The 23,037-nt window shown below is 46.2% G+C and overlaps 1 protein-coding gene across 1 annotated transcript in view; it reads right to left on the minus strand.

Annotated features, from left to right (window-relative positions):
- ADGRB1 (adhesion G protein-coupled receptor B1) overlaps window positions 1-23,037 on the minus strand; it is a 341,354-nt gene that overhangs the window by 151,182 nt on the left and 167,135 nt on the right. Inside the window, exons 16-17 of the mRNA XM_058174889.1 lie at window positions 21,614-21,716; window positions 18,264-18,307 (exon numbers count right to left, since the gene is read on the minus strand). Coding sequence (XP_058030872.1) covers window positions 18,264-18,307; window positions 21,614-21,716 — 147 coding nt within the window. The remainder of the gene's footprint in view (window positions 1-18,263; window positions 18,308-21,613; window positions 21,717-23,037) is intronic.

Below are 23,037 nucleotides of genomic sequence, written 5' to 3' on the forward strand. Positions count from 1 at the left end.
TTCAATCCCTTGGTGACAACACACAAACAAACCACTTGATAGATTCCATATCTACTTGGGTTCCTGTTGTGTCTACGCCCCCCGAGCCGGGCCTCCTGCCAGAAAGTGACTTGGAAAGTGAGGGGGAAGGGCCATCAGGGCTTACCTCAGGAGCACCGACTTCCCTGGCTCAGCTCCAGGAGCCAGAGGCAGGCCAGCTGGAGGAGATAACGAGGCCTCCGTCCCCTGATTCTTTCCCCCCCCAGGCCACGCCTCCAGATCCAGCTGATGGCAATCAGGCCTGGCTGGACCCTAGGTTTCATAGACAGGAGAGGCGGGAACAACAGAAGCAGGGGTGGGGCAGGCCTAGGAAGTGCTGAGTCATGGAGCCACACTCCACAGGATATAAAAGCAGCAACGGCTGCTATGCCTCTTCGTAGCAGGCAAATCAACTGCTTGACTAGAGCTGAAGTACTGTTTGTTGACTCATCGGCCTCAAGGGAGATAACAGAGACACTTGGCAGATGCTCGCTAGTTTGCTGCCAGAGCTGATAGTGCCGGCTAATTAAGTCATCGCTGGGACTGAGGCGAGGGGGACAGAACAGTTCCTCAGGCCCGTTGACAGAACCATGTCTTCAGGGCCTTTTAAGAGTGTCCAATTTGGGCAGGGGGTCAGTATTATCTCTGCAGGGATGATGTTCCTCAGGGAAGGAGCCACCATGGAGAAGGCCCTTCTCCTTGGTCCCACCAAATATGGACCTCCTTAAGAGAGGGGATCTGTAACATATCCTGCCTCCCCCACTCTGGTGGGTCAGGTAGATCTTAACTGGGAATAGGTAGTCCTTCAAATAACCAAAGGGACACGGTGGCTCAGGGGCTAGGACGTTCAGCTTGTCAATCGAAAGGTCGGCAGCTCAGCGGTTCGAATCCCTAGTGCTGCCGTGTAACGGGGTGAGCTTCCGTTACTTGTCCCAGCTTCTGCCAACCTAGGAGTTTCGAAAGCACGTAAAAATGCAAGTAGAAAAAATAGGGACCACCTTTGGTGGGAAGGGAACAGCGTTCCATGCGCCTTTGGCGTTGAGTCATGCCGGCCACATGACCACAGAGACGTCTTCGGACAGCGCTGGCTCTTCGGCTTTGAAACAGAGATGAGCACCGCCCCCTAGAGTCAGGAACGACTAGCACGTATGTGCGAGGGGAACCTTTACCTTTACCTTTACAAATAACCTGGGCCCAGACCATGTAGGGCTTTAGAGGTGATAATCAGGACCTTCAATCTGAGCCGGAAGCAAATTGGCAGCCAATGCAGTTCCTACAAGACAGGTGACCCATGCGCAAATCTAGGCTTGTGCAGAACCATGCGGGCTACTTTCAGATACTTTCCAAGGGTAGCCCCATGTAGAACAGGTTGCATTGTGTTGCGTATCACAATAGGACATGCATGGGACCTCTCGTGTTGTGTGATTCCGCAACACTATGAGATGTCTATGGAGATTCTCAGTCATCCAGGTCATGGTTGTCCCAAAGGTGCTGTCGTGTCCCACTCCTCCTCTGACAGCCGGGTCGGGGAAGTCCGTATCAAGTGTGCCTCTGCAGCTTTGCCAAAGTCCTGTCAGAGTTCTCAGGGCAGGCAGGAATCCAAGGTGTGACTTCAGCAACCAGATGAGACTTTGCCTGACTCAAGGAATGCCAAAAAGCAGATCCTTTATATAGGCCATGGGGTGTGGCTCCATGACTCAGCACTTATCCAGGCCCTCCCTTCCTTTTGCTGACGTCGCCTCTCCATTCTCCGGAAGCGGGGATCCGTCCACTGTGACTTTCCGTCCTCCTGATCTGCTGCCGGCAATTCTAGCATGTGGCTGGCAACTTGCTCACACGCTGTAGGGAGGTTTGTTTGCTCAGTCTGTCCGGGCATGTTGCCAGGGCTGGGGGCTGGAGGCATGCCAAGCCATTCTTCTGCACTATCAGTCTCTGGCTCTGATAGCAGGAGATGGGAGGGGCCTGGCTGAGGAGAGGAGGGTGGGCGAGGCACAACAGGTGCTTTTGCAAGAGGCAATTGGACTTTCTGGTTTTTTTTCTTTGAAGACGTTTTGCTTCTCACCCGAGAAGCTTCTTCAGCTCTGAGCTTCTTGGATGAGAAGCAAAACGTCTTGAAAGAAAATCTAGAAAATCCAGTTGCCTCTTGCAAAAGCACCTTTGGGTCTATGAGATGTTGTTGGGAAGGCACAGCCACAATTCGCGGTGAGGATGTTCATTGCATCCCATTCATTTAATTGAACCAAATATCTTGCTGGGTTGTACCCACTTTTATATCTCACCTCTGAGATTAAAATTAAAGGTGGTTTGAAAAGGAACTGGAGTCAGTGAAGATTATTAGGGGGAAAAATCACATGGGTTTGATTCGACTTCTTTTAATTCCAACTTTTATCTCTTCTCCCATATTTTTCCCCTCTCTCTCGTCCTTTTTTATTCTGTATCTCATTCTTTCTCTGTTTCATTCTCTCTCTTTCTGACTCTCCCTCATTCTTTCACTCTTTCTCTCATTTTTTCATTCTCATTCTTTTTTCTTTCATTCTCCCTTTCATTCTCTCTCTCATTTTATCTCTCTCGTTCTTTCACACACTCATTTTTAATTCTCTCTCTCATTCTCTCTCATTCTTTGTTCCTCTCTGTCTCTCTCCTTCTTTCTCTCATTCTCTCTCCCTCATTCTTCCTCTCTCTCATTCTCTTCCATTCTCATTCTCTCTCTCTCATTCTTCCTCTCTCTCATTCTCTTCCATTCTCATTCTCTCTCTCTCATTCTTTCTCTTTTCTCTCATTCTCCCTTTCAATCTTACTCTCTCTCTCGTTTTATCTCTCTCATTCTCTCTCACACACTCACTTTTTAATTCTCTCTCTCATTCTCTCTCATTCTTCGTTCCTCCCTCATTCTTTCTCTCATTCTCTTCCATTCTCATTCTCTCTCTCATTCTTTCTCTTTTCTCTCATTCTCCCTTTCATTCTCTCTCTCTCTCTCTCTCTCATTTTATCTCTCTCATTCTCTGGCACACTGACTTTTTAATTCTCTCTCTCATTCTCTCTCATTCTTTGTTCCTCTCTCTTTCTCATTCTTTCTCTTATTCTCTCTCCCTCATTCTTCCTCTCTCTCATTCTCTTTCATTCTCATCCGCTCTCTCATTCTTTCTTTCTCTCATTCTACCTTCCATTCTCTCTCTCTCTCTCTCTCTCTCTCATTCTTTCTCTCGTTCTCTCTCTCACACACACTTTTTAATTCTCTCTCTCATTCTTTGTTCATCTCTGCCTCTTCTTTGTCTGCCTCTCCTTCTCCTTCTCCTTCTCCCTCTCCCTCTCTCCCTCCCTCTTGTTAAAATTTAAAATTTCCCCTTTGCTGGCTGGCCTTCTTTTCACATCTTTCTTAGCTTCTGCTATCTTGACCCATCTAGCCCGAGGGAGGACACACATCTCCCGAAGCAGCCCAAATCTCTGCCTTCTCCCCCAATAAGCAATTAAGAAACATTAATAAGCCATTTGTATGCATTTGTGTCAAAGACCCCTGCCTTCCAACAATTTCTCTTCCGACCCGTTCTAGACAAACGCACAGCGCTCTCAGCCGAGATGCTATAGAATCAGACCCCGGCTTAGCAAAAAAAAAAAAAAACGGTCCACAAACAAAGAGAAATAATAATAAACGCAGAGAGCAAAAGCATTCAGCGGGCCTGTTGATAGCTCTGCCTTCCAGTAATTGGCAGAGGAGGAATAAAAAGGATAGGAAAATCCATCTTGTGGGAAATGAGATCTAGCCATTTACGGCCTCCCTTCTCTGCTTCATCAGTCAGGATCAAAAGGAGATAATCCCCATCCTTATCTCCACATTTATTGCCTGCAAAAAAAAAAAAAAACAAACCCTGACATCGAGTGTCAAAGCTGCCTTCCTTCCATTCTGTTGCAAAGCTGGGTTGGGTAGCAGAGCAGGGCAGGGGCTCAAAAAATACGGGCCGTGGCCAGGTTAGGAGGAGGAAATTTCTAATTAAAAGGAGAGGGAGAGCAAAATAGCATTTGTTCCACTTTCTGGGGAAAACATCTAGGAAGCATTTTCCTCCACAGTTCCCTAAAGCAGGAGTGTCCAAACTTGGCAACTTTAAGATGTGTGGACGTCAACTCCCAGAATTCCCCACCTGACTCACAACCTACCTACCTCGTTCTTCCTCACCCAGTATCTTTCTCTCTTTCTTTCTTTCCTTCCTTCCTTCTTTCCCTTTCCTCACTTGTTCCTCCTTATCCAGTATCCATAACATTTCCTCCCTCCCTCCCTCCCTTCCTTCTTTCATCCCTCCTTTCCTCCCTCCTTCCTTCCCTTCCCTACTCTTCCCTTCCCTTCCCTACTCTTCCCTTCCCTTCCCTTTCCTTTCCTTTCCTTTCCTTTCCTTTCCTTTCCTTCCCTTCCCTTCTCTTCCCTTCCCTTCCCTTCCCTTCCCTCACTTGTTCCTCCTCACCCAGTATCCATAACATTTCCTCCCTCCCTCCCTCCCTTCCCCTCCCCTTCCCTTTCTTTTCCTTCTCTTCCCTTCCTTTCCTTGTTCCTCCTCATCCAGTATCCATCCTTCCTTCCTTCCTTCCTTCTTTCCTTCCTTCCTTCCTTCCTCCCTCCCTCCCCTCCCTTTCTTTCCTTCTCTTCTCTTCCTTCCTCCTTGTTCCTCCTCATCCAGTATCCATCCATCCTTCCTTCCTTCCTTCTTCTTCCTTCCTTCCTTCCTTCCTTCCTTCCTTCCCTCCCCTCCTTCCCTCCCTTCCCTTTCTTTCCTTCTCTTCCTTCCTTTCCTTGTTCCTCCTCATCCAGTATCCATCCTTCCTTCCTTCCTTCCTTCTCCTTCCTTCCTTCCTTCCTTCCTTCCTCCTCCCTCCCTTTCTTTCCTTCTCTTCTCTTCCCTTCCTCCTTGTTCCTCCTCATCCAGTATCCATCCATCCTTCCTTCCTTCCTTCCTTCCTTCCTTCCCTCCCTCCTTCCTTCCTTCCCTCCCTTCCCTCCCTCCTCTCTCCCTTCCCTCCCCTTCCCTTTTTTTCCTTCTCTTCTCTTCCCTTCCTTCCCTTGTTCCTCCTCATCCAGTATCCATCCTTCCCTCCCTCCTTCCTTCCTTCCTTCCTTCCTTCCTTCCTTCCTTCCTTCCTTCCTTCCTTCCTTCCTTCCTTCCTTCCTTCCTTCCTTCCTGGCTTGTATTTTATCACATTGGAGAAGTCTCTGCTGAGTTTAGTTCCTGGAAAGAACTGGATAAAGGCAGATGGGCTTTGACTTGTGACGAGAGTGCTAAAGAATTGCAACCCTCAAAAATCTGTTTCATTCTGATTCTGGGAAGGCCGTGGGAAGATCAGCAATAAAGTGTAAACATTTTTTTTTAAAAAAATAAATCTGCCAGATTGGCCATACAAGCTTCATACCTCCACCAACATTGGCAGGACACACTACTGTATATAAACACAAAGCGAGCTCAACACGCACTTGGGCTGATGGTGCTACTTAGATGGGTCATGAAACATCTGTAAGAAAACAACCAAGCTCAGAGAGCATCAAGGATCCCACAGTCCTCCTCCTCCCCCTCCTCTATCTCCTTGCAAACCCCACTACCTTCTAGCACTGATGATGATACCTAGTTGGGTAATGAAACATCTACAAGAAAACAACCAAGGTCAGAGAGCACCAATGACTCCACAGTCACCATTCTCCCCTTCCTCCTCCTCCTCCTCCTCCTCCTCCTAAACCCCACTCCATTTTAGCATTGATGATGATACCTAGTTGGGTAATGAAACGTCTACAAGAAAACAACCAAGCTCAGATAGCACCAATGACCCCACAGTCATCATCGTCCTCTTCCTCTTCCTCCTCCTCCTCCTCTACCTCCTTCTCCTCCTCCACCTCCTCCTCCTTCTCCTCCTCCTCTTCCTCCTCCTAAACCCCACTCCCTTCTAGCACTGTTGATGATACATAGTTGGGTAATGAAACATCTACAAGAAACATCTCCCCACTCGGGAGGTGACACGAGGCTGGCTCCAGGCGATTACGATCGCTTCTTTGGTGGAGGGTGTCTTCCCGGCCGCCTTGAAAGAGGCGGTGGTGAGGCCCCTCCTTAAGAAGCCTTCCCTGGACCCGGCTGTTTTAGGTAATTATCGTCCGGTCTCCAACCTTCGCTTCGCGGCGAAGGTTGTAGAGAGTATGGTGGCATATCAGCTTCCCTTGCACCTGGATGAAACTGTCTATCTAGACCCGTTCCAGTCCGGTTTCCGACCCGGTTACAGCACGGAGACGGCTTTGGTCGCGTTGGTAGATGATCTCTGGAGGGCCAGGGATAGGGGTTGTTCCTCTGCCCTGGTCCTATTAGACCTCTCAGCGGCTTTCGATACCATCGACCATGGTATCCTGCTGCGCCGGTTGGGGGGATTGGGAGTGGGAGGCACCGTTTATCGGTGGTTCTCCTCCTATCTCTCCGACCGGTCGCAGTCGGTGTTGGCAGGGGCAGAGGTCGCCCCGAGGCGCCTCACTTGTGGGGTGCCGCGGGGTCGATTCTCTCGCCTTCTGTTTAACATCTACATGAAACCGCTGGGTGAGATCATCAGTGGTTTCGGTGTGAAGTATCAGCTGTATGCGGATGATACTCAGCTGTACTTTTCACACCGAACCACCCCAACGGTTATCAAGTGCTGCCCCGGTGTCTGGAGGCCGTCCGGGTCTGGATGGGGAGAAACAGGCCCAAGCCCAATCCCGCCAAGACAGAGTGGCTGTGGATGCCGGCATCCCGGTACAGTCAGCTAAATCCGCGGCTGAACATCGGCGGCGAGTCATTGGCCCCGATGGAGAGGGTCCGCAACTTAGGCGTCCTCCTGGATGAACGGCTGTCTCTAGAAGAGCATTTGGCGGCCGTCTCCAGGGGGGCGTTCTACCAGGTTCGCCTGGTACGCCAGGTGCGCCTTTCTGGACCGGGATGCCCTATCCACGGTTACTCACGCACTCGTGACGTCTCGCCTGGATTACTGCAATGCTCTCTACATGGGGCTCCCCTTGAGGGGCATCCGGAGGCTACAGTTAGTCCAGAATGCAGCTGCGCGGGTGATAGATGGAGCCCCTCGTGGCTCCCGTGTGACACCTATCCTGCGCAGACTGCACTGGCTTCCTGTGGCCTTCCAGGTGCGCTTCAAGGTTTTGGTGACCACCTTTAAAGCGCTCCATGGCATTGGGCCGGGTTATTTACGGGACCGCCTACTGCGACCGAATACCTCCCACCGTCCCGTGCGCTCTCACAGAGAGGGTCTCCTCAGGGTGCCGTCAGCGAGGCAATGTCGTCTGGCGATGCCCAGGGGAAGGGCCTTCTCTGTGGGGGCTCCCACCCTCTGGAACGATCTACCCCCCGGACTTCGTCAGCTTTCGGACCTTCGGACCTTCCGCCGCGGGCTTAAAACATACTTATTTAATTGTGCAGGACTGAGCTAGATTTTAAATTTTGGGTTTTAAATTGGGTTTTATTTCTATTTTTAATTGGACGGGCTTTAGAATAAGTTTTTTAAATGTTTTATATTGTATTTATATTCTATTTATCTGTTTTTAGTGCCTGTAAACCGCCCTGAGTCCCTTGGGAGATAGGGCGGTATATAAATATGATTAATAAATAATAAATAAATAAATAAAACAACCAAGCTCAGAGAGCACCAATGACCGCACAATTGTCGTTCTCCTCCTCCTTTTCCTTCCCCCCTCCTCCTCCTCCCAAACCCCACTCCCTTCTAGCACTGATGATGATACCAACATGGGTAATGAAATGCCTACAAGAAAACAACCAAGCTGTGAGCATGAGGATGCCACAATCAAGAGCATTTAATAGACCTCAATGCACATGGATATCACATCAACACTGTGTAAAAATATCCAGCAAATTATTCTGCTCTCTTCCACCCCCATCACCACATTCCTTTTATGGAGGAAGAACCCTCCCTGGTAAACCCCAAAACCCATCTTGTTGAGCTCAAAGTCACCTGTGTCCTGATCTCAAAACAACATCCTTCTTGCAATCCTCCCTGGTTTTAGTTTCTACAATGAGTGGATCAAGTCAACTCTAGGAGGCTGTTCCCGTTTGCCCAGAGATCCAGTCCCCAAAAGCATCCCTTCAGACCCTAAAGAATGATCTATCTGTCTTGTCAACCCCAAATCTTGGCTTATGGTTTCTCCCTACAGCCTCCCATTCAAACCCCAAAGAACACTTTATCTCTCCTTTCAACCACGAATCTCGGCTTGTAGGTTCTTCCTACAGCCTCCAATTCAAACCCCAAAGAACGCTTTATCTCTCCTTTCAACCACGAATCTTGGCTTGTAGGTTCTTCCTACAGCCTCCAATTCAAACCCCAAAGAACGCTTTATCTGTTTTGTCAATCCGAAATCTCAGCTTAGTAGTTTCTCCCTACACCTCCCCCTTCAAATCCTAAAGAACATTTCATCTGTCCTGTCAACCCAAAATCATGGCTTGTAGCTTCTGCTACAACCAGAGGTGGTATTCAGCCAGTTTGGACCAGTAACGGATATTGTGGATGCTTCCCCCCCACCCTCGCCCCAGCTCTATGCCGACCTATTTAGGGATCTTTTTGAGTCCGGGTGCATGTGCAGAAGGCAGGCACATTTATTTATGTATTTATTTATGTATTTATTTATGTATTTATTTATGTATTTTGTCACAACAGTATATATAAGCATAAGCATGAAAGTAACTATATAATCTATAAGTATATATATATAAGCATAAGCATGTAATAACTATATAAATTGGATCTAATGAAAGAAAACAATAGGACAGGAATGGTAGGCATGTTTGTGCTCTTATGCACGCCCCTTACGGACCTCTTAGGAATGGGGTGAGGTCAATAGTAGACAGTCTTTGGTTGAAGCTTTGGGGATTCTGAGAAGAGACCACAGAGTCAGGTAGTGCGTTCCAAACATTAACAACTCTGTTACAGAAGTCATATTTTCTGCAATCAAGATTGAAGCGGTTAACATTAAGTTTAAATCTATTGTTTGCTCTTGTATTGTTGTGATTGAAGCTGAAGTAGTCTTCAACAGGAAGGACATTGCAATAGATGATTCTATGAGTTAAACACAGGTCCTGTCGAAGTCGGTGGAGTTCTAAGTTTTCTAAACCCAAGATTTCAAGTCTGGTGCCATAAGGTATTTTGTTGTATTCATGCACATGGGGCAAATCGGGAGTCACATAATGTGCAACCCACAAACCCTAAAGAATGCTTCATCTGCCCTGTCAACTACAAATTTCGGCTTGTAGTTTCTTCCTACACCTGCCCAATCCCAGGGCTGAAGGAAAGAGGAACTGAGGAACATTATACCAACTTTCAGAACTGACTCGTGTTCAAGGTATCTGCTGCTCTCCTCCTTGGTCCTCTGCCTCTCTGGCTGCCTTGGAAGTATCTCATTGGCAAATTCAGGATTGGTGGCCTTCTCTGGTTTTTTTTTTTTAATTCCGGGAATTTCCCTCTCGGTTTTCCATCCCCTCCCCTTCCTTGCTCTCCCTCTTCACAACTCTCCCACCCCCACCCCCTTTTTCCCTGTAGAGGCGATTAAACTTTCAGGGCCGAGCACCAAAGAGATTTGTGTGACTGGTAAGCATGGAAACTTGTAAAGAGGCCCCTTTGGCTGGGACACAACTGGAGCCAAACACAATTGGGAAAGGGGAGCTTTCTGAATGGACTCAAACATACACACACAGAGAGAGTGAGAGAGTGAGAGAGGCAGACTCTTTTTGGAAGGAGTGTGGGTGAGTCGGTGGGTGAAAGGTAGTGGGGGTGGGGGTCAAGGCAGAGATGTAGAGCTGAAAGCCATGTCCTCCTCTCCCTCCTTCCTCCTCGCCTTCTGCCTCCCTTTCTCCTCCTCTTCCTCCCTTCCTTCTCCTCCTCCCTCCCTCCCTCCTCCCCTTCTGCTTCCCTTTCTCCTCCTCCTCCTATCTTCCTCCTACGTTTCCTCCCCTCCTTTCCTCCTTTCCTTCCTCCACCTCCTCCCTTCCTTCTCCCTTCCTTCTTCCTTTCTTCCTCCTTTCCACCTCCCTCCTCCCCTTCTGCCTCCCTTCATCCTCCTCCTCCCTCCTCCTTTCATCCTCCTCCTTTCCACCTCCTCCTTCTCCTCCTTCTCCTCCTTCCTCCTCCTCCTTCCTTCTCCCTTTCTTCCTCCTTTCCACCTCCACCTCCTTTCCTCCTCCCCTTCTCCTCCTCCTCCCCTTGAGTGTCTCTTTCTCCTCCTTCTCCTCCTTCTCCTCCTCCCTCCCTCCTCCCCTTCTGCTTCCCTTTCTCCTCCTCCTCCTATCTTCCTCCTACGTTTCCCCCTCCTCCTTTCCTCCTTTCCTTCCTCCACCTCCTCCCTTCCTTCTCCCTTCCTTCCTCCTTTCCACCTTCCCCTCCCTTTCCTCCTCCCCTTCTCCCTCCTTCCTCCTCGCCTTCTGCCTCCCTTTCTCCTCCTCCTCTTCCTCAGTCTCCTCCTCCTTCACCCCTCCTCCTCCCAGGCACAGACAAAGTGGCTCCATGAAGCCATGGGCCATGTTGGCGCATGGAATTGCCCAAACCAGCCAGCTCTTCTCTGGCAATGTGAACAATTCAGAACATGAAAAAGAAGAAATTGGGAAGGGGAGGTTTAGAAAGAAGAAATGGGGATAGACAGGTTTCGGCTGTCAACCAGAGACCACCCTTTTTTCTTTCTCATCCATTCAGGGTATTTGGATTTTGTTGCAATTTTGAACAGTGGCTAAGCAACCGGTCATAAGTCAAGGGCCTCTTGTGAAGTACCTTGGGCTTAGAGAGAGGCAGAGGTTGGTCGACGTTTACCCAATATTTTCTGTGGTCAATGCTAAACCATATGATGAATGATTGAGGGAAGTGGTTATGTCCAGTCTAACAAAGAGAAGGACTTGAGGTGAGATGATAGCAGTCTTCCAATATTTGAGGGTCTGCCAAAAAGAAGAGAGGGTCAACCTATTCTCCAAAGTATCTGAGGTCAGGGCAAGAAGTAAGAGGTGGAAACTTGTCAAGGAGAGATCCAACCTAGAATTAATGAATTATGTTCCTGTTTAATTAATCAGTGGAACAACTTGCCTCTAGAAATTGTGGGTGCTCCATTACCGGAAGTTTTTAAGAAGAGATGGACAACCAGTATGGAGTGATATAAGTTCTCCTGCCTGAGCAGGAGGTTGAACTAGAAGACCTCCAGGGTCCTGTTCAACTCTATTATTCTATGTTTTATATTCTAATATGACTAGATATATCAAACTAATCCTAACATTAAAACAAGAATATACCAACTACTGGTAATCAACTACTCCTGCACATTCACCTTCATAATACTTAAACAATCAAATGAGCCTTTCCAAGTATCTATACAAGAAGAGACACGTTTTAGCAGAAAGCTAGGGGATGGAAAGGAGACAACAAGGAAATCCGCTCCAGAAGTATAGAATAGAATAGAATTTATTGGCCAAGTGTGATTGGACACACAAGGAATTTGTTTTGGTGCATATGCTCTCAGTGTACATAAAAGAAAAAAAATACCTTCATCAAAGGTACAACATTTACAACATTTTTTGTAAATCAATTAAGAATTACTTCTTTCAAAGACTCAGAACATGTCAGTGTAGATATATTCATGAACTGGAATAGGCGTAGCAACAGATCAGTCAATGAGGGCTGGTTGGTGACTGAAACAGTTTGGAGCCTGGCCATGGCTTAGCTCAACTGTTCTGCATCTAGAAGTCTTGTCTCTGATGTCTACCACGTTGAAAAACCAGCATGGGTATTGTATATTTGCCTTGTGTGTTATTATATATATAAAGAAGTTTTGAATCCTGCTGAATTGTCTGATTCTGTGTGCTGCAACAAACTCTGATAGGACATAGTTCATATTATCCACACTATCAATGCCAGCGTAGCCCAACAATCACACATGTTCCTTTCCCATTGCAAATCAGATAAGATAAGATAACCTCTATTGTCATTTTTCTTTTTTACTGTGGGCACACTGGCACACATTAAAAATGAAATTCTGTTGCCTGGTCCCAAAAGCGTGCACATATATAACACATATATAGACAGGCTATATATATATATATATATATATATATATACATATATATATATATATATATATATATATATATATATATATATATATATATATATATATGTAGGTCTTTGGTTATTCGGTTTTCTCCGCGTAAAATTGGAAGTGTCTTGGCGACGTTTGACGAAGTCTCATTGTCATCTTCAGGCTTCAACCGTGCTTCTGGGAGCAATGTGATTGCAGCTGTTTCTTCCTTTTAACTGCTAGTGGGGTTTGAACTGATTGGGTGGGAGCTTGGCTGTGCTCTGATTGGATGTGGGTTTTTTTGTGCTCTGATTGGCTGGGGGTGTGTCCTGTTTGGGTGGGGGCTTGGTTGTGCTCAAATTAGTCTGAGTTGCAGGGGGATCTGAGCTAGTGAGCTGCACTGCTGCTGTTTGGCTTCGTGTTCGTGGTCGTGCTACATCTTCGTAGTGGGTGTCAGTTCCAGAGAAATAAGATTCCAGAGAAATAAGATTACCAAACTAATCCAAAAAGAACCCCCCACTAAAACCCAAGACAGAGAGCAAGAAAATGGCACAGCCCTCCTCCCATATATAAAAGGCACCACAGACAGAATCAGCAAGATCCTCCACAAACATAACATCAAGACAGCATTCTGCACAAACCAAAAAATATCCACCATCCTAAGAAACCCCAAAGACAAAATTGAGTTAGAAAATCAAGGAGTATATGAAATCCCATGCACCGCCTGCCCCACCACATACATTGGACAAACCAACAGAAGAATAAGTGCACGCATTGAAGAACACAAGAACTCATTCAAAAAAGAGGAACCAACTTCTTCCCTGGTCCAACACTTTAAAGTCACAGGACACGATATTGACTTTAAAAGACCAGAACTATCGCCAAAACTGAACACTTTAACAACAGAATAATCAGAGAAGCCATCGAGATAGAAAACGCCCACACAGCATGAACAAACGAGATGATACCTCCGCCTACCAGCCATCTGGAAACCTGCCCTTATTGACAAACGTGTCCCTAACACGAGGAATGACACCAGACCCACACTCACGAGGTCCACACAGGATGTCACCACCACACATCCACCCAGAAAGCACACCCAAACCCACACTGATCAGGAAGCACGACCAAGGACCAGAAGCCAGACCGCAGCTGCAACATTAGCCATTTCAAACCCCTCCAATCCATACATGCAGCAGACTGACACCCACTATGAAGATGTAGCACGACCACGAACACGAAGCCAAACAGCAGCAGTGCAGCTCACCAGCTCAAATCCCCCTGCACCTCAGACTAATTTGTGCACAACCAAGCCCCCACCCAAACAGGACACCCCCCCAGCCAATCAGAGCACAAAAACCCCCCATCCAATCAGAGCACAGCCAAGCTCCCACCCAATCAGTTCAAACCCCCACTAGCAGTTAAAAAGGAAGAAACAGCTGCAATCACACATTGCTCCCAGAAGCACGAAGCTGAAGCCTGAAGATGACGAATGAGACTTCGTCGAAACGCCGCCAAGACACTTCCAATTTTACGCGGGAGAAAACCCGAATAACCAAAGACCTACATACAAACACCCGCGAAAACCTCAGAAAACAAATATATATATATATATATATATATGTAGGTCTTTGGTTATTGGGGTTTTCTCCCGCGTAAAATTGGAAGTGTCTTGGTGATGTTTGACGAAGTCTCATTCATCATCTTCAGGCTTCAGCTTCGTGCTCCCAGAAGCACGAAGCACGAAGCTGAAGCCTGAAGATGACGAATAAGACTTCGTCGAAACGTCGCCAAGACACTTCCAATTTTACACGGGAGAAAACCCGAACAACCAAAGACCTATATACAAACACCCGTGAAAACCTCAGAAAACAAATATATATATAAAGGAAGAAATAGCTGCGATCACACATTGCTCCCAGAAGCACGAAGCTGAAGCCTGAAGATGACGAATGAGACTTCGTCGAAACGTCGCCAAGACACTTCCAATTTTACGCGGGAGAAAACCCGAATAACCAAAGACCTACATACAAACACCCGTGAAAACCTCAGAAAACAAATATATATATATATATATATAGGTCTTTGGTTATTCGGGTTTTCTCCAAAATTGGAAGTGTCTTGGTGATGTTTGAAGTCTCATTCATCATCTTCAGGCTTCAGCCTGTGCTCCCAGAAGCACAAGCACGGCTGAAGCCTGAAGATGACGAATGAGACTTCGTCGAAACGTCGCCAAGACACTTCCAATTTTACACGGGAGAAAACCCGAACAACCAAAGACCTATATACAAACACCCGTGAAAACCTCAGAAAACAAATATATATAAAAGGAAGAAACAGCTGCGATCACACATTGCTCCCAGAAGCACGAAGCTGAAGCCTGAAGATGACGAATGAGACTTCGTCGAAACGTCGCCAAGACACTTCCAATTTTACACGGGAGAAAACCCGAACAACCAAAGACCTATATACAAACACCCGTGAAAACCTCAGAAAACAAATATATATATATATATATATATATATATATATATATATATATATATATATATATATATATATATATATATATATATATATATATATATTTCCCAGAAGCACGAAGCTGAAGCCTGAAGATGACGAATGAGACTTCGTCGAAACGTCACCAAGACACTTCCAATTTTACGCGGGAGAAAACCCGAATAACCAAAGACCTACATATATATATCAGTGGTGGGTTGCCCCCGGTTTGGTCTGGTTCTTGCAAACCGGTAGTAAATCTGGTGGGAGGCTCCGCCCACCCACCCAGATGTCGTCATGGACAATTTGCGCATGCGATCCCGTTGCAAACCAGTAGTAAAGGTAAGTAGAACCCACCCCTCATACATATGTCTATACCTACACCCTAACATATAAATACATATGAATATTAATCACTATCCATCTTGAATACACAGCGAAAAAAGTTAGCTTGAAAATTCATAAGGTTGATGATATATGGAACAAAACTGTGGCTGAATCTGGATGTTCTGCTTCAGATACCACGAAGCCCCCACCCAGAAGGTAACAAGGAAAACAGGTTGTAAACAGAACAGAACAGAACAGAACAGAACAGAACAGAACAGAAGGAATGGATCTTGGAAGTCTTCTAGTCCAACCCCCTGCTCAGGCAGGAAACCCTATACCATTCAGACAAATGGTTGCCCAATCTCTTCGTAAAAACTTCCATTCTTGCAGCCTCCACAACTTCTGGAGGCAAGTTGTTCCACTGATTAATTGTTCTAACTGTCAGGAAATTTCTCCTTAGTTCTAGGTTGCTTCTCTCCTTGATTAGTTTCCACCCATTGCTTCTTGTTCTACCCTCAGGTGCTTTGGAGAATAGTTTGACTCCTTCTTCTTTGTGGCAGCCCCTGAGATATCAGAATACTGTTATCATGTCACCCCTAGTCCTTCTTTTCATCAAACTACATTCCCAATTCCTTATATATTTAGCATCCCAGAGAATCCTATGGATCCTGCTTAAGTATCACTTATATGCCATGTTAGAATGGAATGGAATGGAATGAATTTGAATGGAATGGAATGGAATGGAATAGAGTAGAGTAGAGTAGAGTAGAGTAGAGTAGATTAGAGTAGAGTAGAGTAGAGTAGAGTAGCCCAGCGTAGCGTAGCGTAGCGTAGCATAGCATAGCATAGCATAGCATAGCATAGCATAGCATAGCATAGCATAGCATAGCATAGCATAGCATAGCATAGCATAGCATAGCATAGCATAGCATAGCATAGAATAATTGGAAGGGATTTTGGAGGTCTTCTAGTCCAACCCCTTGCTTAGGCAGAAAACCCTATTGCCATTTCAGACAAATGGTGGTCAAATCTCTTCTTAAAAACTTCCAGCGTTGGAGCATTTACAACTTCTGAAGGCAAGTTTTCCTGGATAGAAGGGAATGAACTGCCAATGATCTTTTCTGCTGTCCTCACCACTCTCTCCACCGTCTTCCTGCCTGAAACAGTAATGCTTCCAAACCAGACAGTAATGCAATACAACAAGATGCTGTAGATCAGTGGTAGTCAACCTGGTCCCTACCGCCCACCAGTGGGCGTTCCAGATTTCATGGTGGGCAGTAGGTGCTTTGTCCAATACTGAAGCACTTTCCTTTTTTTTTAATTTAATTGACTTTTTAAAAATTTTCATAGCATTATTTAAAAACATTTTCATTAGGTTTTCATAAAATTCCCCATGACAATTTAAATTTCTGAAAATATACTATTTGTATCGCCCGCGCATAATTTTAATTCACGTTACGTAAGTGAAACTAAATGGCGCTATAGTGCGACCGCAAACAAAACAGCCTCATCCCAGAATAGCTCATGCATCTCCCCCACACCACCCAGCTGTAACAGATGAGCAGAGCGGGTAGCCGGTGCCCCCCCCCACCTACTTTATAAATCACCATTACTGTGGAACCGGTGGGTGGTTAGAAAATTTTACTACTAACAGAGATACAAAAGTGGGCGGTAGGTATAAAAAGGTTGACTACCCCTGCTCTAGATAGTCCCTCTATAGAAAGTGGTAAGGACACAGGGAGGAAGATGTGCTTTTCTCATGCGACGCCGAAAAGGCAGGCACTGCTGTGCCCACTTCACCAGGGTCTCACTGTTGACCGACCAAGCCAGCCTACTCGTCAACTGCACACCCAGAAACCTGATGCTGCTAAGCACCTCCACAGGTGAATCATAATCCCACACAGGTGTGTGGCTGTGCCTTGCCTTTTCTGAACCCGACAACGAGCTCTTTCGTTTTTCCAACGTTTCAAACAAGCGCTGTTTTTATTACACCAGTTCGCCAAACCATCTGTGGTTCCTTTTTGTCACGTCCAACTCAAGTGTAAACACTGGGATGTGACTGAGGAGAAAATGAACCATTCGCGCAGACTGGGTTTGTTCAATCAAAGAGAAAAAAAAAATAGAAAAGCCATTCGTAACTATACAGCTTAAGTATCCATCTAAATGCAGATGAGCTTACGATGGAAATGTGTTCTTTCGACCTATATATTTAACACACACGCACACGTATACAAATAATTCAAACAGGTGGCATTCCACTTACAAAATCAGTGAACAGCGACTGTAATTTTAGGCAGAACCTGTGTTGAATGTGAAGGCCACACCAGCTTCATAGACCTTTTTAAAAAAACCATGCAATTCGGAAGCTGAACTCAATAGGTAGTCTTTCTCTCGCTCTCCAAAAGAAAACAGCCACAAAAGCTGTTGAACACTTTTTTCCCCCTGATCTACGTTCATAAGGAAGAGCCACGCCCTCTTTTGGGCTTAATGTATTTCCTAGACTCTTCGGGGGGGGGAAAATTAAAAAAATACCATATTTATTTCCCAACATCTGTATTCACCTCTTGCTATTTCTTTCCCATGTTATCACGCTGCGTTAATGTAGGATGGAAGCTTGGCTGATGTGTCTATGTTTATTTATTGATTTTCAACTTCAGCGACTTTGCGCTCAAAAATCTGGCGGAATAGCACTAGCACTAGTCCTTAGATTTATATACCGCTATATAAATTTACAGTTTACAGGGTCAGCATATATTGCCACCCAGCAGTCTGGGTCCTCATTTTACCCACCTTGGAAGGATGAAAGGCTGAGTCAACCTTGAGCTGGTCAGGTTTGAACTGCTGGCAGAGGGAATGTTTTGTTTGTTTGTTTTTTGTAGCAAGAGCAATAGCACTTGGATTTATAAATCATTTCACAGTGCTTTACTGCCCTCTCTAAGTGGTTTACAGAGTCAGCATATATTGCTACCTAACAATCTGGCTTCTCATTTTACCCACCTCAGATGGATGGAAGGCTGAGTCAACCTTGAGGAATGCTTGAATAGGATTTTTGGGGTTTGTTTGCCTTTTTTGCAAATACATCTATTCCAAAATTGCTACAGACCAAAATAAAGGGGGAAAGACCATCCAGGCAATTCATTTTTGATAAAATAAATTTGGAGTCATGGTTGATCAGATAAATGATGAACCATCACTCCAAATCAAGAGGGACGGAACAAAACGGTGAAGACCACATCTGACTAGCTTCCATTTCCTCCAAACGCAGCCACCTCAGCAAATACATTTGTGTTTTTTTTTCAATCAGAAACAAGCAAACAAACAAACAAACAAACAAACCCACTTGACTTACACATCAGCTTCATCCCAGACAATGCAGGTTTGATTTGTGGTCCCCTGATTGGAGAGAAGAGGAGATAAAATAATAAATTGGAGTGCAATATACAGAGTGATGCGCGCATCAGTCAGGCGGTCCCTTAATCCGTATTTGTGGACGTGTGTGTGTGTGTGTGTGTGTGTGTGTGTGTGTGTGTGTATGTGTGTGTGTGTCTTCCAACTCGCCTAAAAAGCCTACATTTTGACATCTCCTCCTGACAAAATTCAAATGACAGGATGGGATGTGTCAGCTTCTACGCCAGGGGAAACACATTAGGAATCAAGGTTAGCGGTACACAAGCTTGGATGCTCTGCTCGAATGAAAAAAAAAATAGACGTTATTTATGGATTCCAGGCAACCATAAAGACTGTGGCTTCCTCCTGATTTTTTTTAAAAAGGTATCTATCCAGGATAGGCAAATGGAAAATATGCAGTAGATGTTTACTTGAGATCAGCACTGTCCTAGAGAGACCTGGGAAGCCATGGAAGATAATATTTGTAGCTCATGGTTGGGCTGCTTTGTGCTCTCTGAGCTTGGCTGTTTTCTTGCAGATGTTTTATGACCCAACTAGGTAACATCCTCAGTGCTAGAGGGGAGTGGGCCTTGCAGAGAGGAGGAGGAGGAGGAGGAGAAGGAGAAAGAGAAAGAGAAGGAGAAGGAGAAGGAGAAGGAGAAGGAGAAGGAGAAGGAGAAGGAGAAGGAGAAGGAGAAGGAGAAGGAGAGGAGAAGGAGAAGGAACAGAAGGTGAAGGAGAAGGAGAAGGAGAAGGTGAAGGTGAAGGAGAAGGAGAAGGAGAAGGAGAAGGAGAAGGAGAAGAAGAATGAGAGGAGAAGGAAAAGGAAAAGGAGAAGGTGAAGGTGAAGGAGAAGGAGAAGGAGAAGGAGAAGGAGAAGGAGAAGGAGAAGGAGAAGGAGAAGGAGAAGGAGAAGGAGAAGGAGAAGGAGAAGGAGAAGGACTATTAGGTTCTTGGTGGAGGAAGAGGAGAAGGAAGAGGAGGAGAAAGAGAAAGAGGAGAAGGAGAAGGACTGTGAGGTTCTTGGTCTTCTCTGAGCTTGGTTGTTTTCTTGAAGACATTTCATTCCCCCCACTAGGTAGCGTCATGAGTGCACTTAGTGCACATAGCTGGATAACAAAACATCTGCAAGGAAACAACTAAGCTCACAGAGAACCAAGGACCCCAGAGCTGGGAAGTCTGAGCCAAGTAACAGTAACAGAGTTGGCAGGAACCTTGGAGGTCATCTAATCCAACCCTTGCTCACGCAGGAGACCCATACGAGGAGGAAGAGGAGAAGGAAGAGGAGGAGAAAGAGAAAGAGGAGAAGGAGAAGGACTGTGAGGTTCTTGGTCTTCTCTGAGCTTGGTTGTTTTCTTGAAGACATTTCATTCCCCCCACTAGGTAGCGTCATGAGTGCACTTAGTGCACATAGCTGGATAACAAAACATCTGCAAGGAAACAACTAAGCTCACAGAGAACCAAGGACCCCAGAGCTGGGAAGTCTGAGCCAAGTAACAGTAACAGAGTTGGCAGGAACCTTGGAGGTCATCTAATCCAACCCTTGCTCACGCAGGAGACCCATACGAGGGATTCGAACTGCCGAACTGCCGACCTTTCTGATCGACAAGCTCAGCGTCTTAGCCGCTGAGCCACCTAGCCAAGCTAAGTTGTTCCGTTTCTTCTCATGTTTCTTTCTACCATACCCTGGGGTGGGTTGGGGGCACTGAAAAGGAGCAGTGAGTCCCCAAGAAGGTCCTGTGGATGGAGGACGTTGTCTCTGTGCCAACAGCAGAAGAAGAGACTTTAACGTTCAATCATGGTTGATGCAGAGCTGAAAACCAAAACCCTCAAACCGGAAAGGAAATCCACACACTTTTTCTCAGCCCCTTTTGAGAAGTGGTTGATGGACACCCCCGCCTCCTCCTGCTTCTTCAAGACTGGTGTTTGAAGCCTCCATCTAGCCCGGGATAGTCCCAGTGGTGGGTTGTTACCGGTTCACTCCAGATCGGGCGAACCCGTAGCGGCGGTGGCGGGAGGCTCCACCCACCCGCCCCGATGCTTCTGCGGATGTGCAGAAGCATTGTGTGCGAGTGCGAGCGCATGTCCACCCATGGGCGAACTGGTAGCGACGGGTTTTGAAAGCCATCCTAGATACTCCCCATCCAGATGCTAACCAGGAATATCTCTCGATTAGGGTAGTGAGGGCCAAATAACATCGACTTTGTAATTTGGTGTGTGTGTGTGTGTGTGTATGTATATGTATATGTATATATGCATGTATGTATGTATGTACGTATGTATGTATGTATGTATGTATATTACAATATTCTAAAAATACAAGTTCCAGTTATATTTGTAAAACAAGAAACAGGAATTAAGCCTCCATCAGCCAGCATGACGACAGCAAAAACAACACAGCTAATTACAAGTGGGAGAAGGCTGGAAGGGCCTATTACACGCCAATGGCCTGAAAAAGCCATATTTGGCCTTCAATTGCTTCCAAGATCAGCCAAAGTCAACATAGCGCTGTTATCATTGCGTTAAAAGCATCCACAGCATTCACTCTCATTTTCTTCCTGACTCAGCATGGAAGTCACACAGTGGTGGGATTCAACTAATTTAACAACCGGTTTTTCTGTCCTTATGACCGGCTGGGTGGGCGTGGCCATGGTGGGCGTGGCCAGGGAGTGTGACACACAGCACTTGGCTTCCTGCACCCTCCTGGGAGCAAAAATGGGTGACAGGGAGGACGCAACCTTCCCCCCGTGCCCCCATTTTGGGCCTAGGAGGCCACCCTGAAGCCTCCTGGGAGCAAAAATGGACAGTGGGGGGGCCACACAGCCCTGTACCCCGTTTTGGGCCTAGGAGGCCCCCATGAAGCCTCCTGGGAGCAAAAACAGGTCACAGGGGGCTCTGCACACAGCCCCGCACCTGTTTTGGGCCTAGGAGGTCTCCCTGTGGCCTTCTGGGAGCAAAAATGGGCTGTGGGGAGGCATGCTGCACCTCCCCATGCCCCATTTTGAACCTACAAGGCCTCTCTTGGAGCCAAAAGGGGGTGCCTGGGGACTTCTGGAAGGAGCACAGAGGGGTGGAGCCAGCCAGCAATTTAACTACCGGTTCGCCCAAACCAGCCCGAACCGGCTGACTTCCACCACTGAAGTCACGGAATAACAAGATGTCATAACTTTATGATCGGGGGCCTCTTTCTTTGCGCTCAGCAAAATTTTCAACCGAGAGGGGAAAAAAACAAAACCCGTTTCAGTTCTAAGTTCTATTCCCACCCAAAATCCTTCCCTTCTAGGTGGTCCCAAGGCAGGGACGATGACTTACATTATACAAATGGGAGAATTCGATCTCCATCATGGCGACCAGGGATTGAGGTTCTGGTTTGACAGTCACGGAGATGATGCGCGAATTGAGTACTGTGGTATTCCTAGAGAGAAGGAAGGAAACAGATAAATGATGGAAGATGGAAGAGTATTCAGAGAGGTCAACAGAAGTCCTTTGAGTGATTCCTTCCAAGAATTTATACCTCCTTTATCTTTATTATGCTAACGGACTGACGTCAACCGAAAAGAAGACTAGGGGGTGACAGTGTTCCAATAGGTAAGGCGTGTCACAAAGAAAATGGGGTCGACCCATTCTCCAAAGCATCTGAGGACAGAACAAGAAGCAATGGGTGGAAATCATTGGTCCAGAATGGCACAGGGTCTTCTGCTTGAGCAGGAGTACCACTTTATAATGCCTTGGTAAGGCCACACATGGAATATTGCATTCAGTTTTGGTCACCACGATGTAAAAAAGATATTGAGACTCTAGAAAGAATGCAGAGAAGAGTAACAAAGATGATTAGGGGACTGGAGGCTAAAACATATGAAGAACGGTTGCAGGAACTGGGTATGTCTAGTTTAATGAAAAGAAGGACTTAGGGGAGACATGATAGCAGTCTTCCAATATCTCAGGGGTTGCCACAAAGAAGAGGGAGTCAAGCTATTCTCCAAAGCACCTGAGGGTAGAACAAGAAGCAATGGGTGGAAACTGATCAAGGAAAGAAGCAACTTAGAACTAAGGAGAAATTTCCTGACAGTTAGAACAATTAATAAGTGGAACGACTTGCCTGCAGAAGTTGTGAATGCTCCAACACTGGAAATTTTTAAGAAAATGTTGGATAACCATCTGACTGAGATGGTGTAGGGTTTCCTGCCTGGGCAGGGGGTTGGACTAGAAGGCCTCCAAGGTCCCTTCCAACTCTGTTGTTATGTTATGTTATGTTGTTAGGAGGTTAGAAGAATTCCAGTGACCCTTCCAACTCTGTTATCCTGTTATTCTTACTCTGAAACTAATCAAGGAGATAACAAGCCTTGAACTAAGGAGGAATTTCCTAACAGTGAGAACAATTAATCAACTTGCCTCCAGAAATTGTGGGTGCTCCGTCATTGGAGGCTTTAGGAACAGATGATCAAGTAGGATCATTTCAGACAAATGGTTGTCCCGTCTCTTCTTAAAAACTTCCAGTGTTGGAGCATTCACAACTTCTGCAGACAAATCGTTCCACTTATTAATTGTTCTAACTGTCAGGAAATTTCCTCTTAGTTCGAGGTTGCTTCTCTCCTTGATGAGTTTCCATCCATTGCTTCTTGTTCTTCCCTCAGGTGCTTTGGAGAATAGTTTGACTCCCTCTTCTTTGTGGCAACCCCTGAGATATTGGAACACAGCTATCATGTCTCCCCTAGTCCTTCTTTTCATTAAACTAG

The sequence above is a fragment of the Ahaetulla prasina genome, chromosome 3, assembly GCF_028640845.1.
Source record: "Ahaetulla prasina isolate Xishuangbanna chromosome 3, ASM2864084v1, whole genome shotgun sequence".
Classification (NCBI taxonomy): Eukaryota; Metazoa; Chordata; class Lepidosauria; order Squamata; family Colubridae; genus Ahaetulla; species Ahaetulla prasina.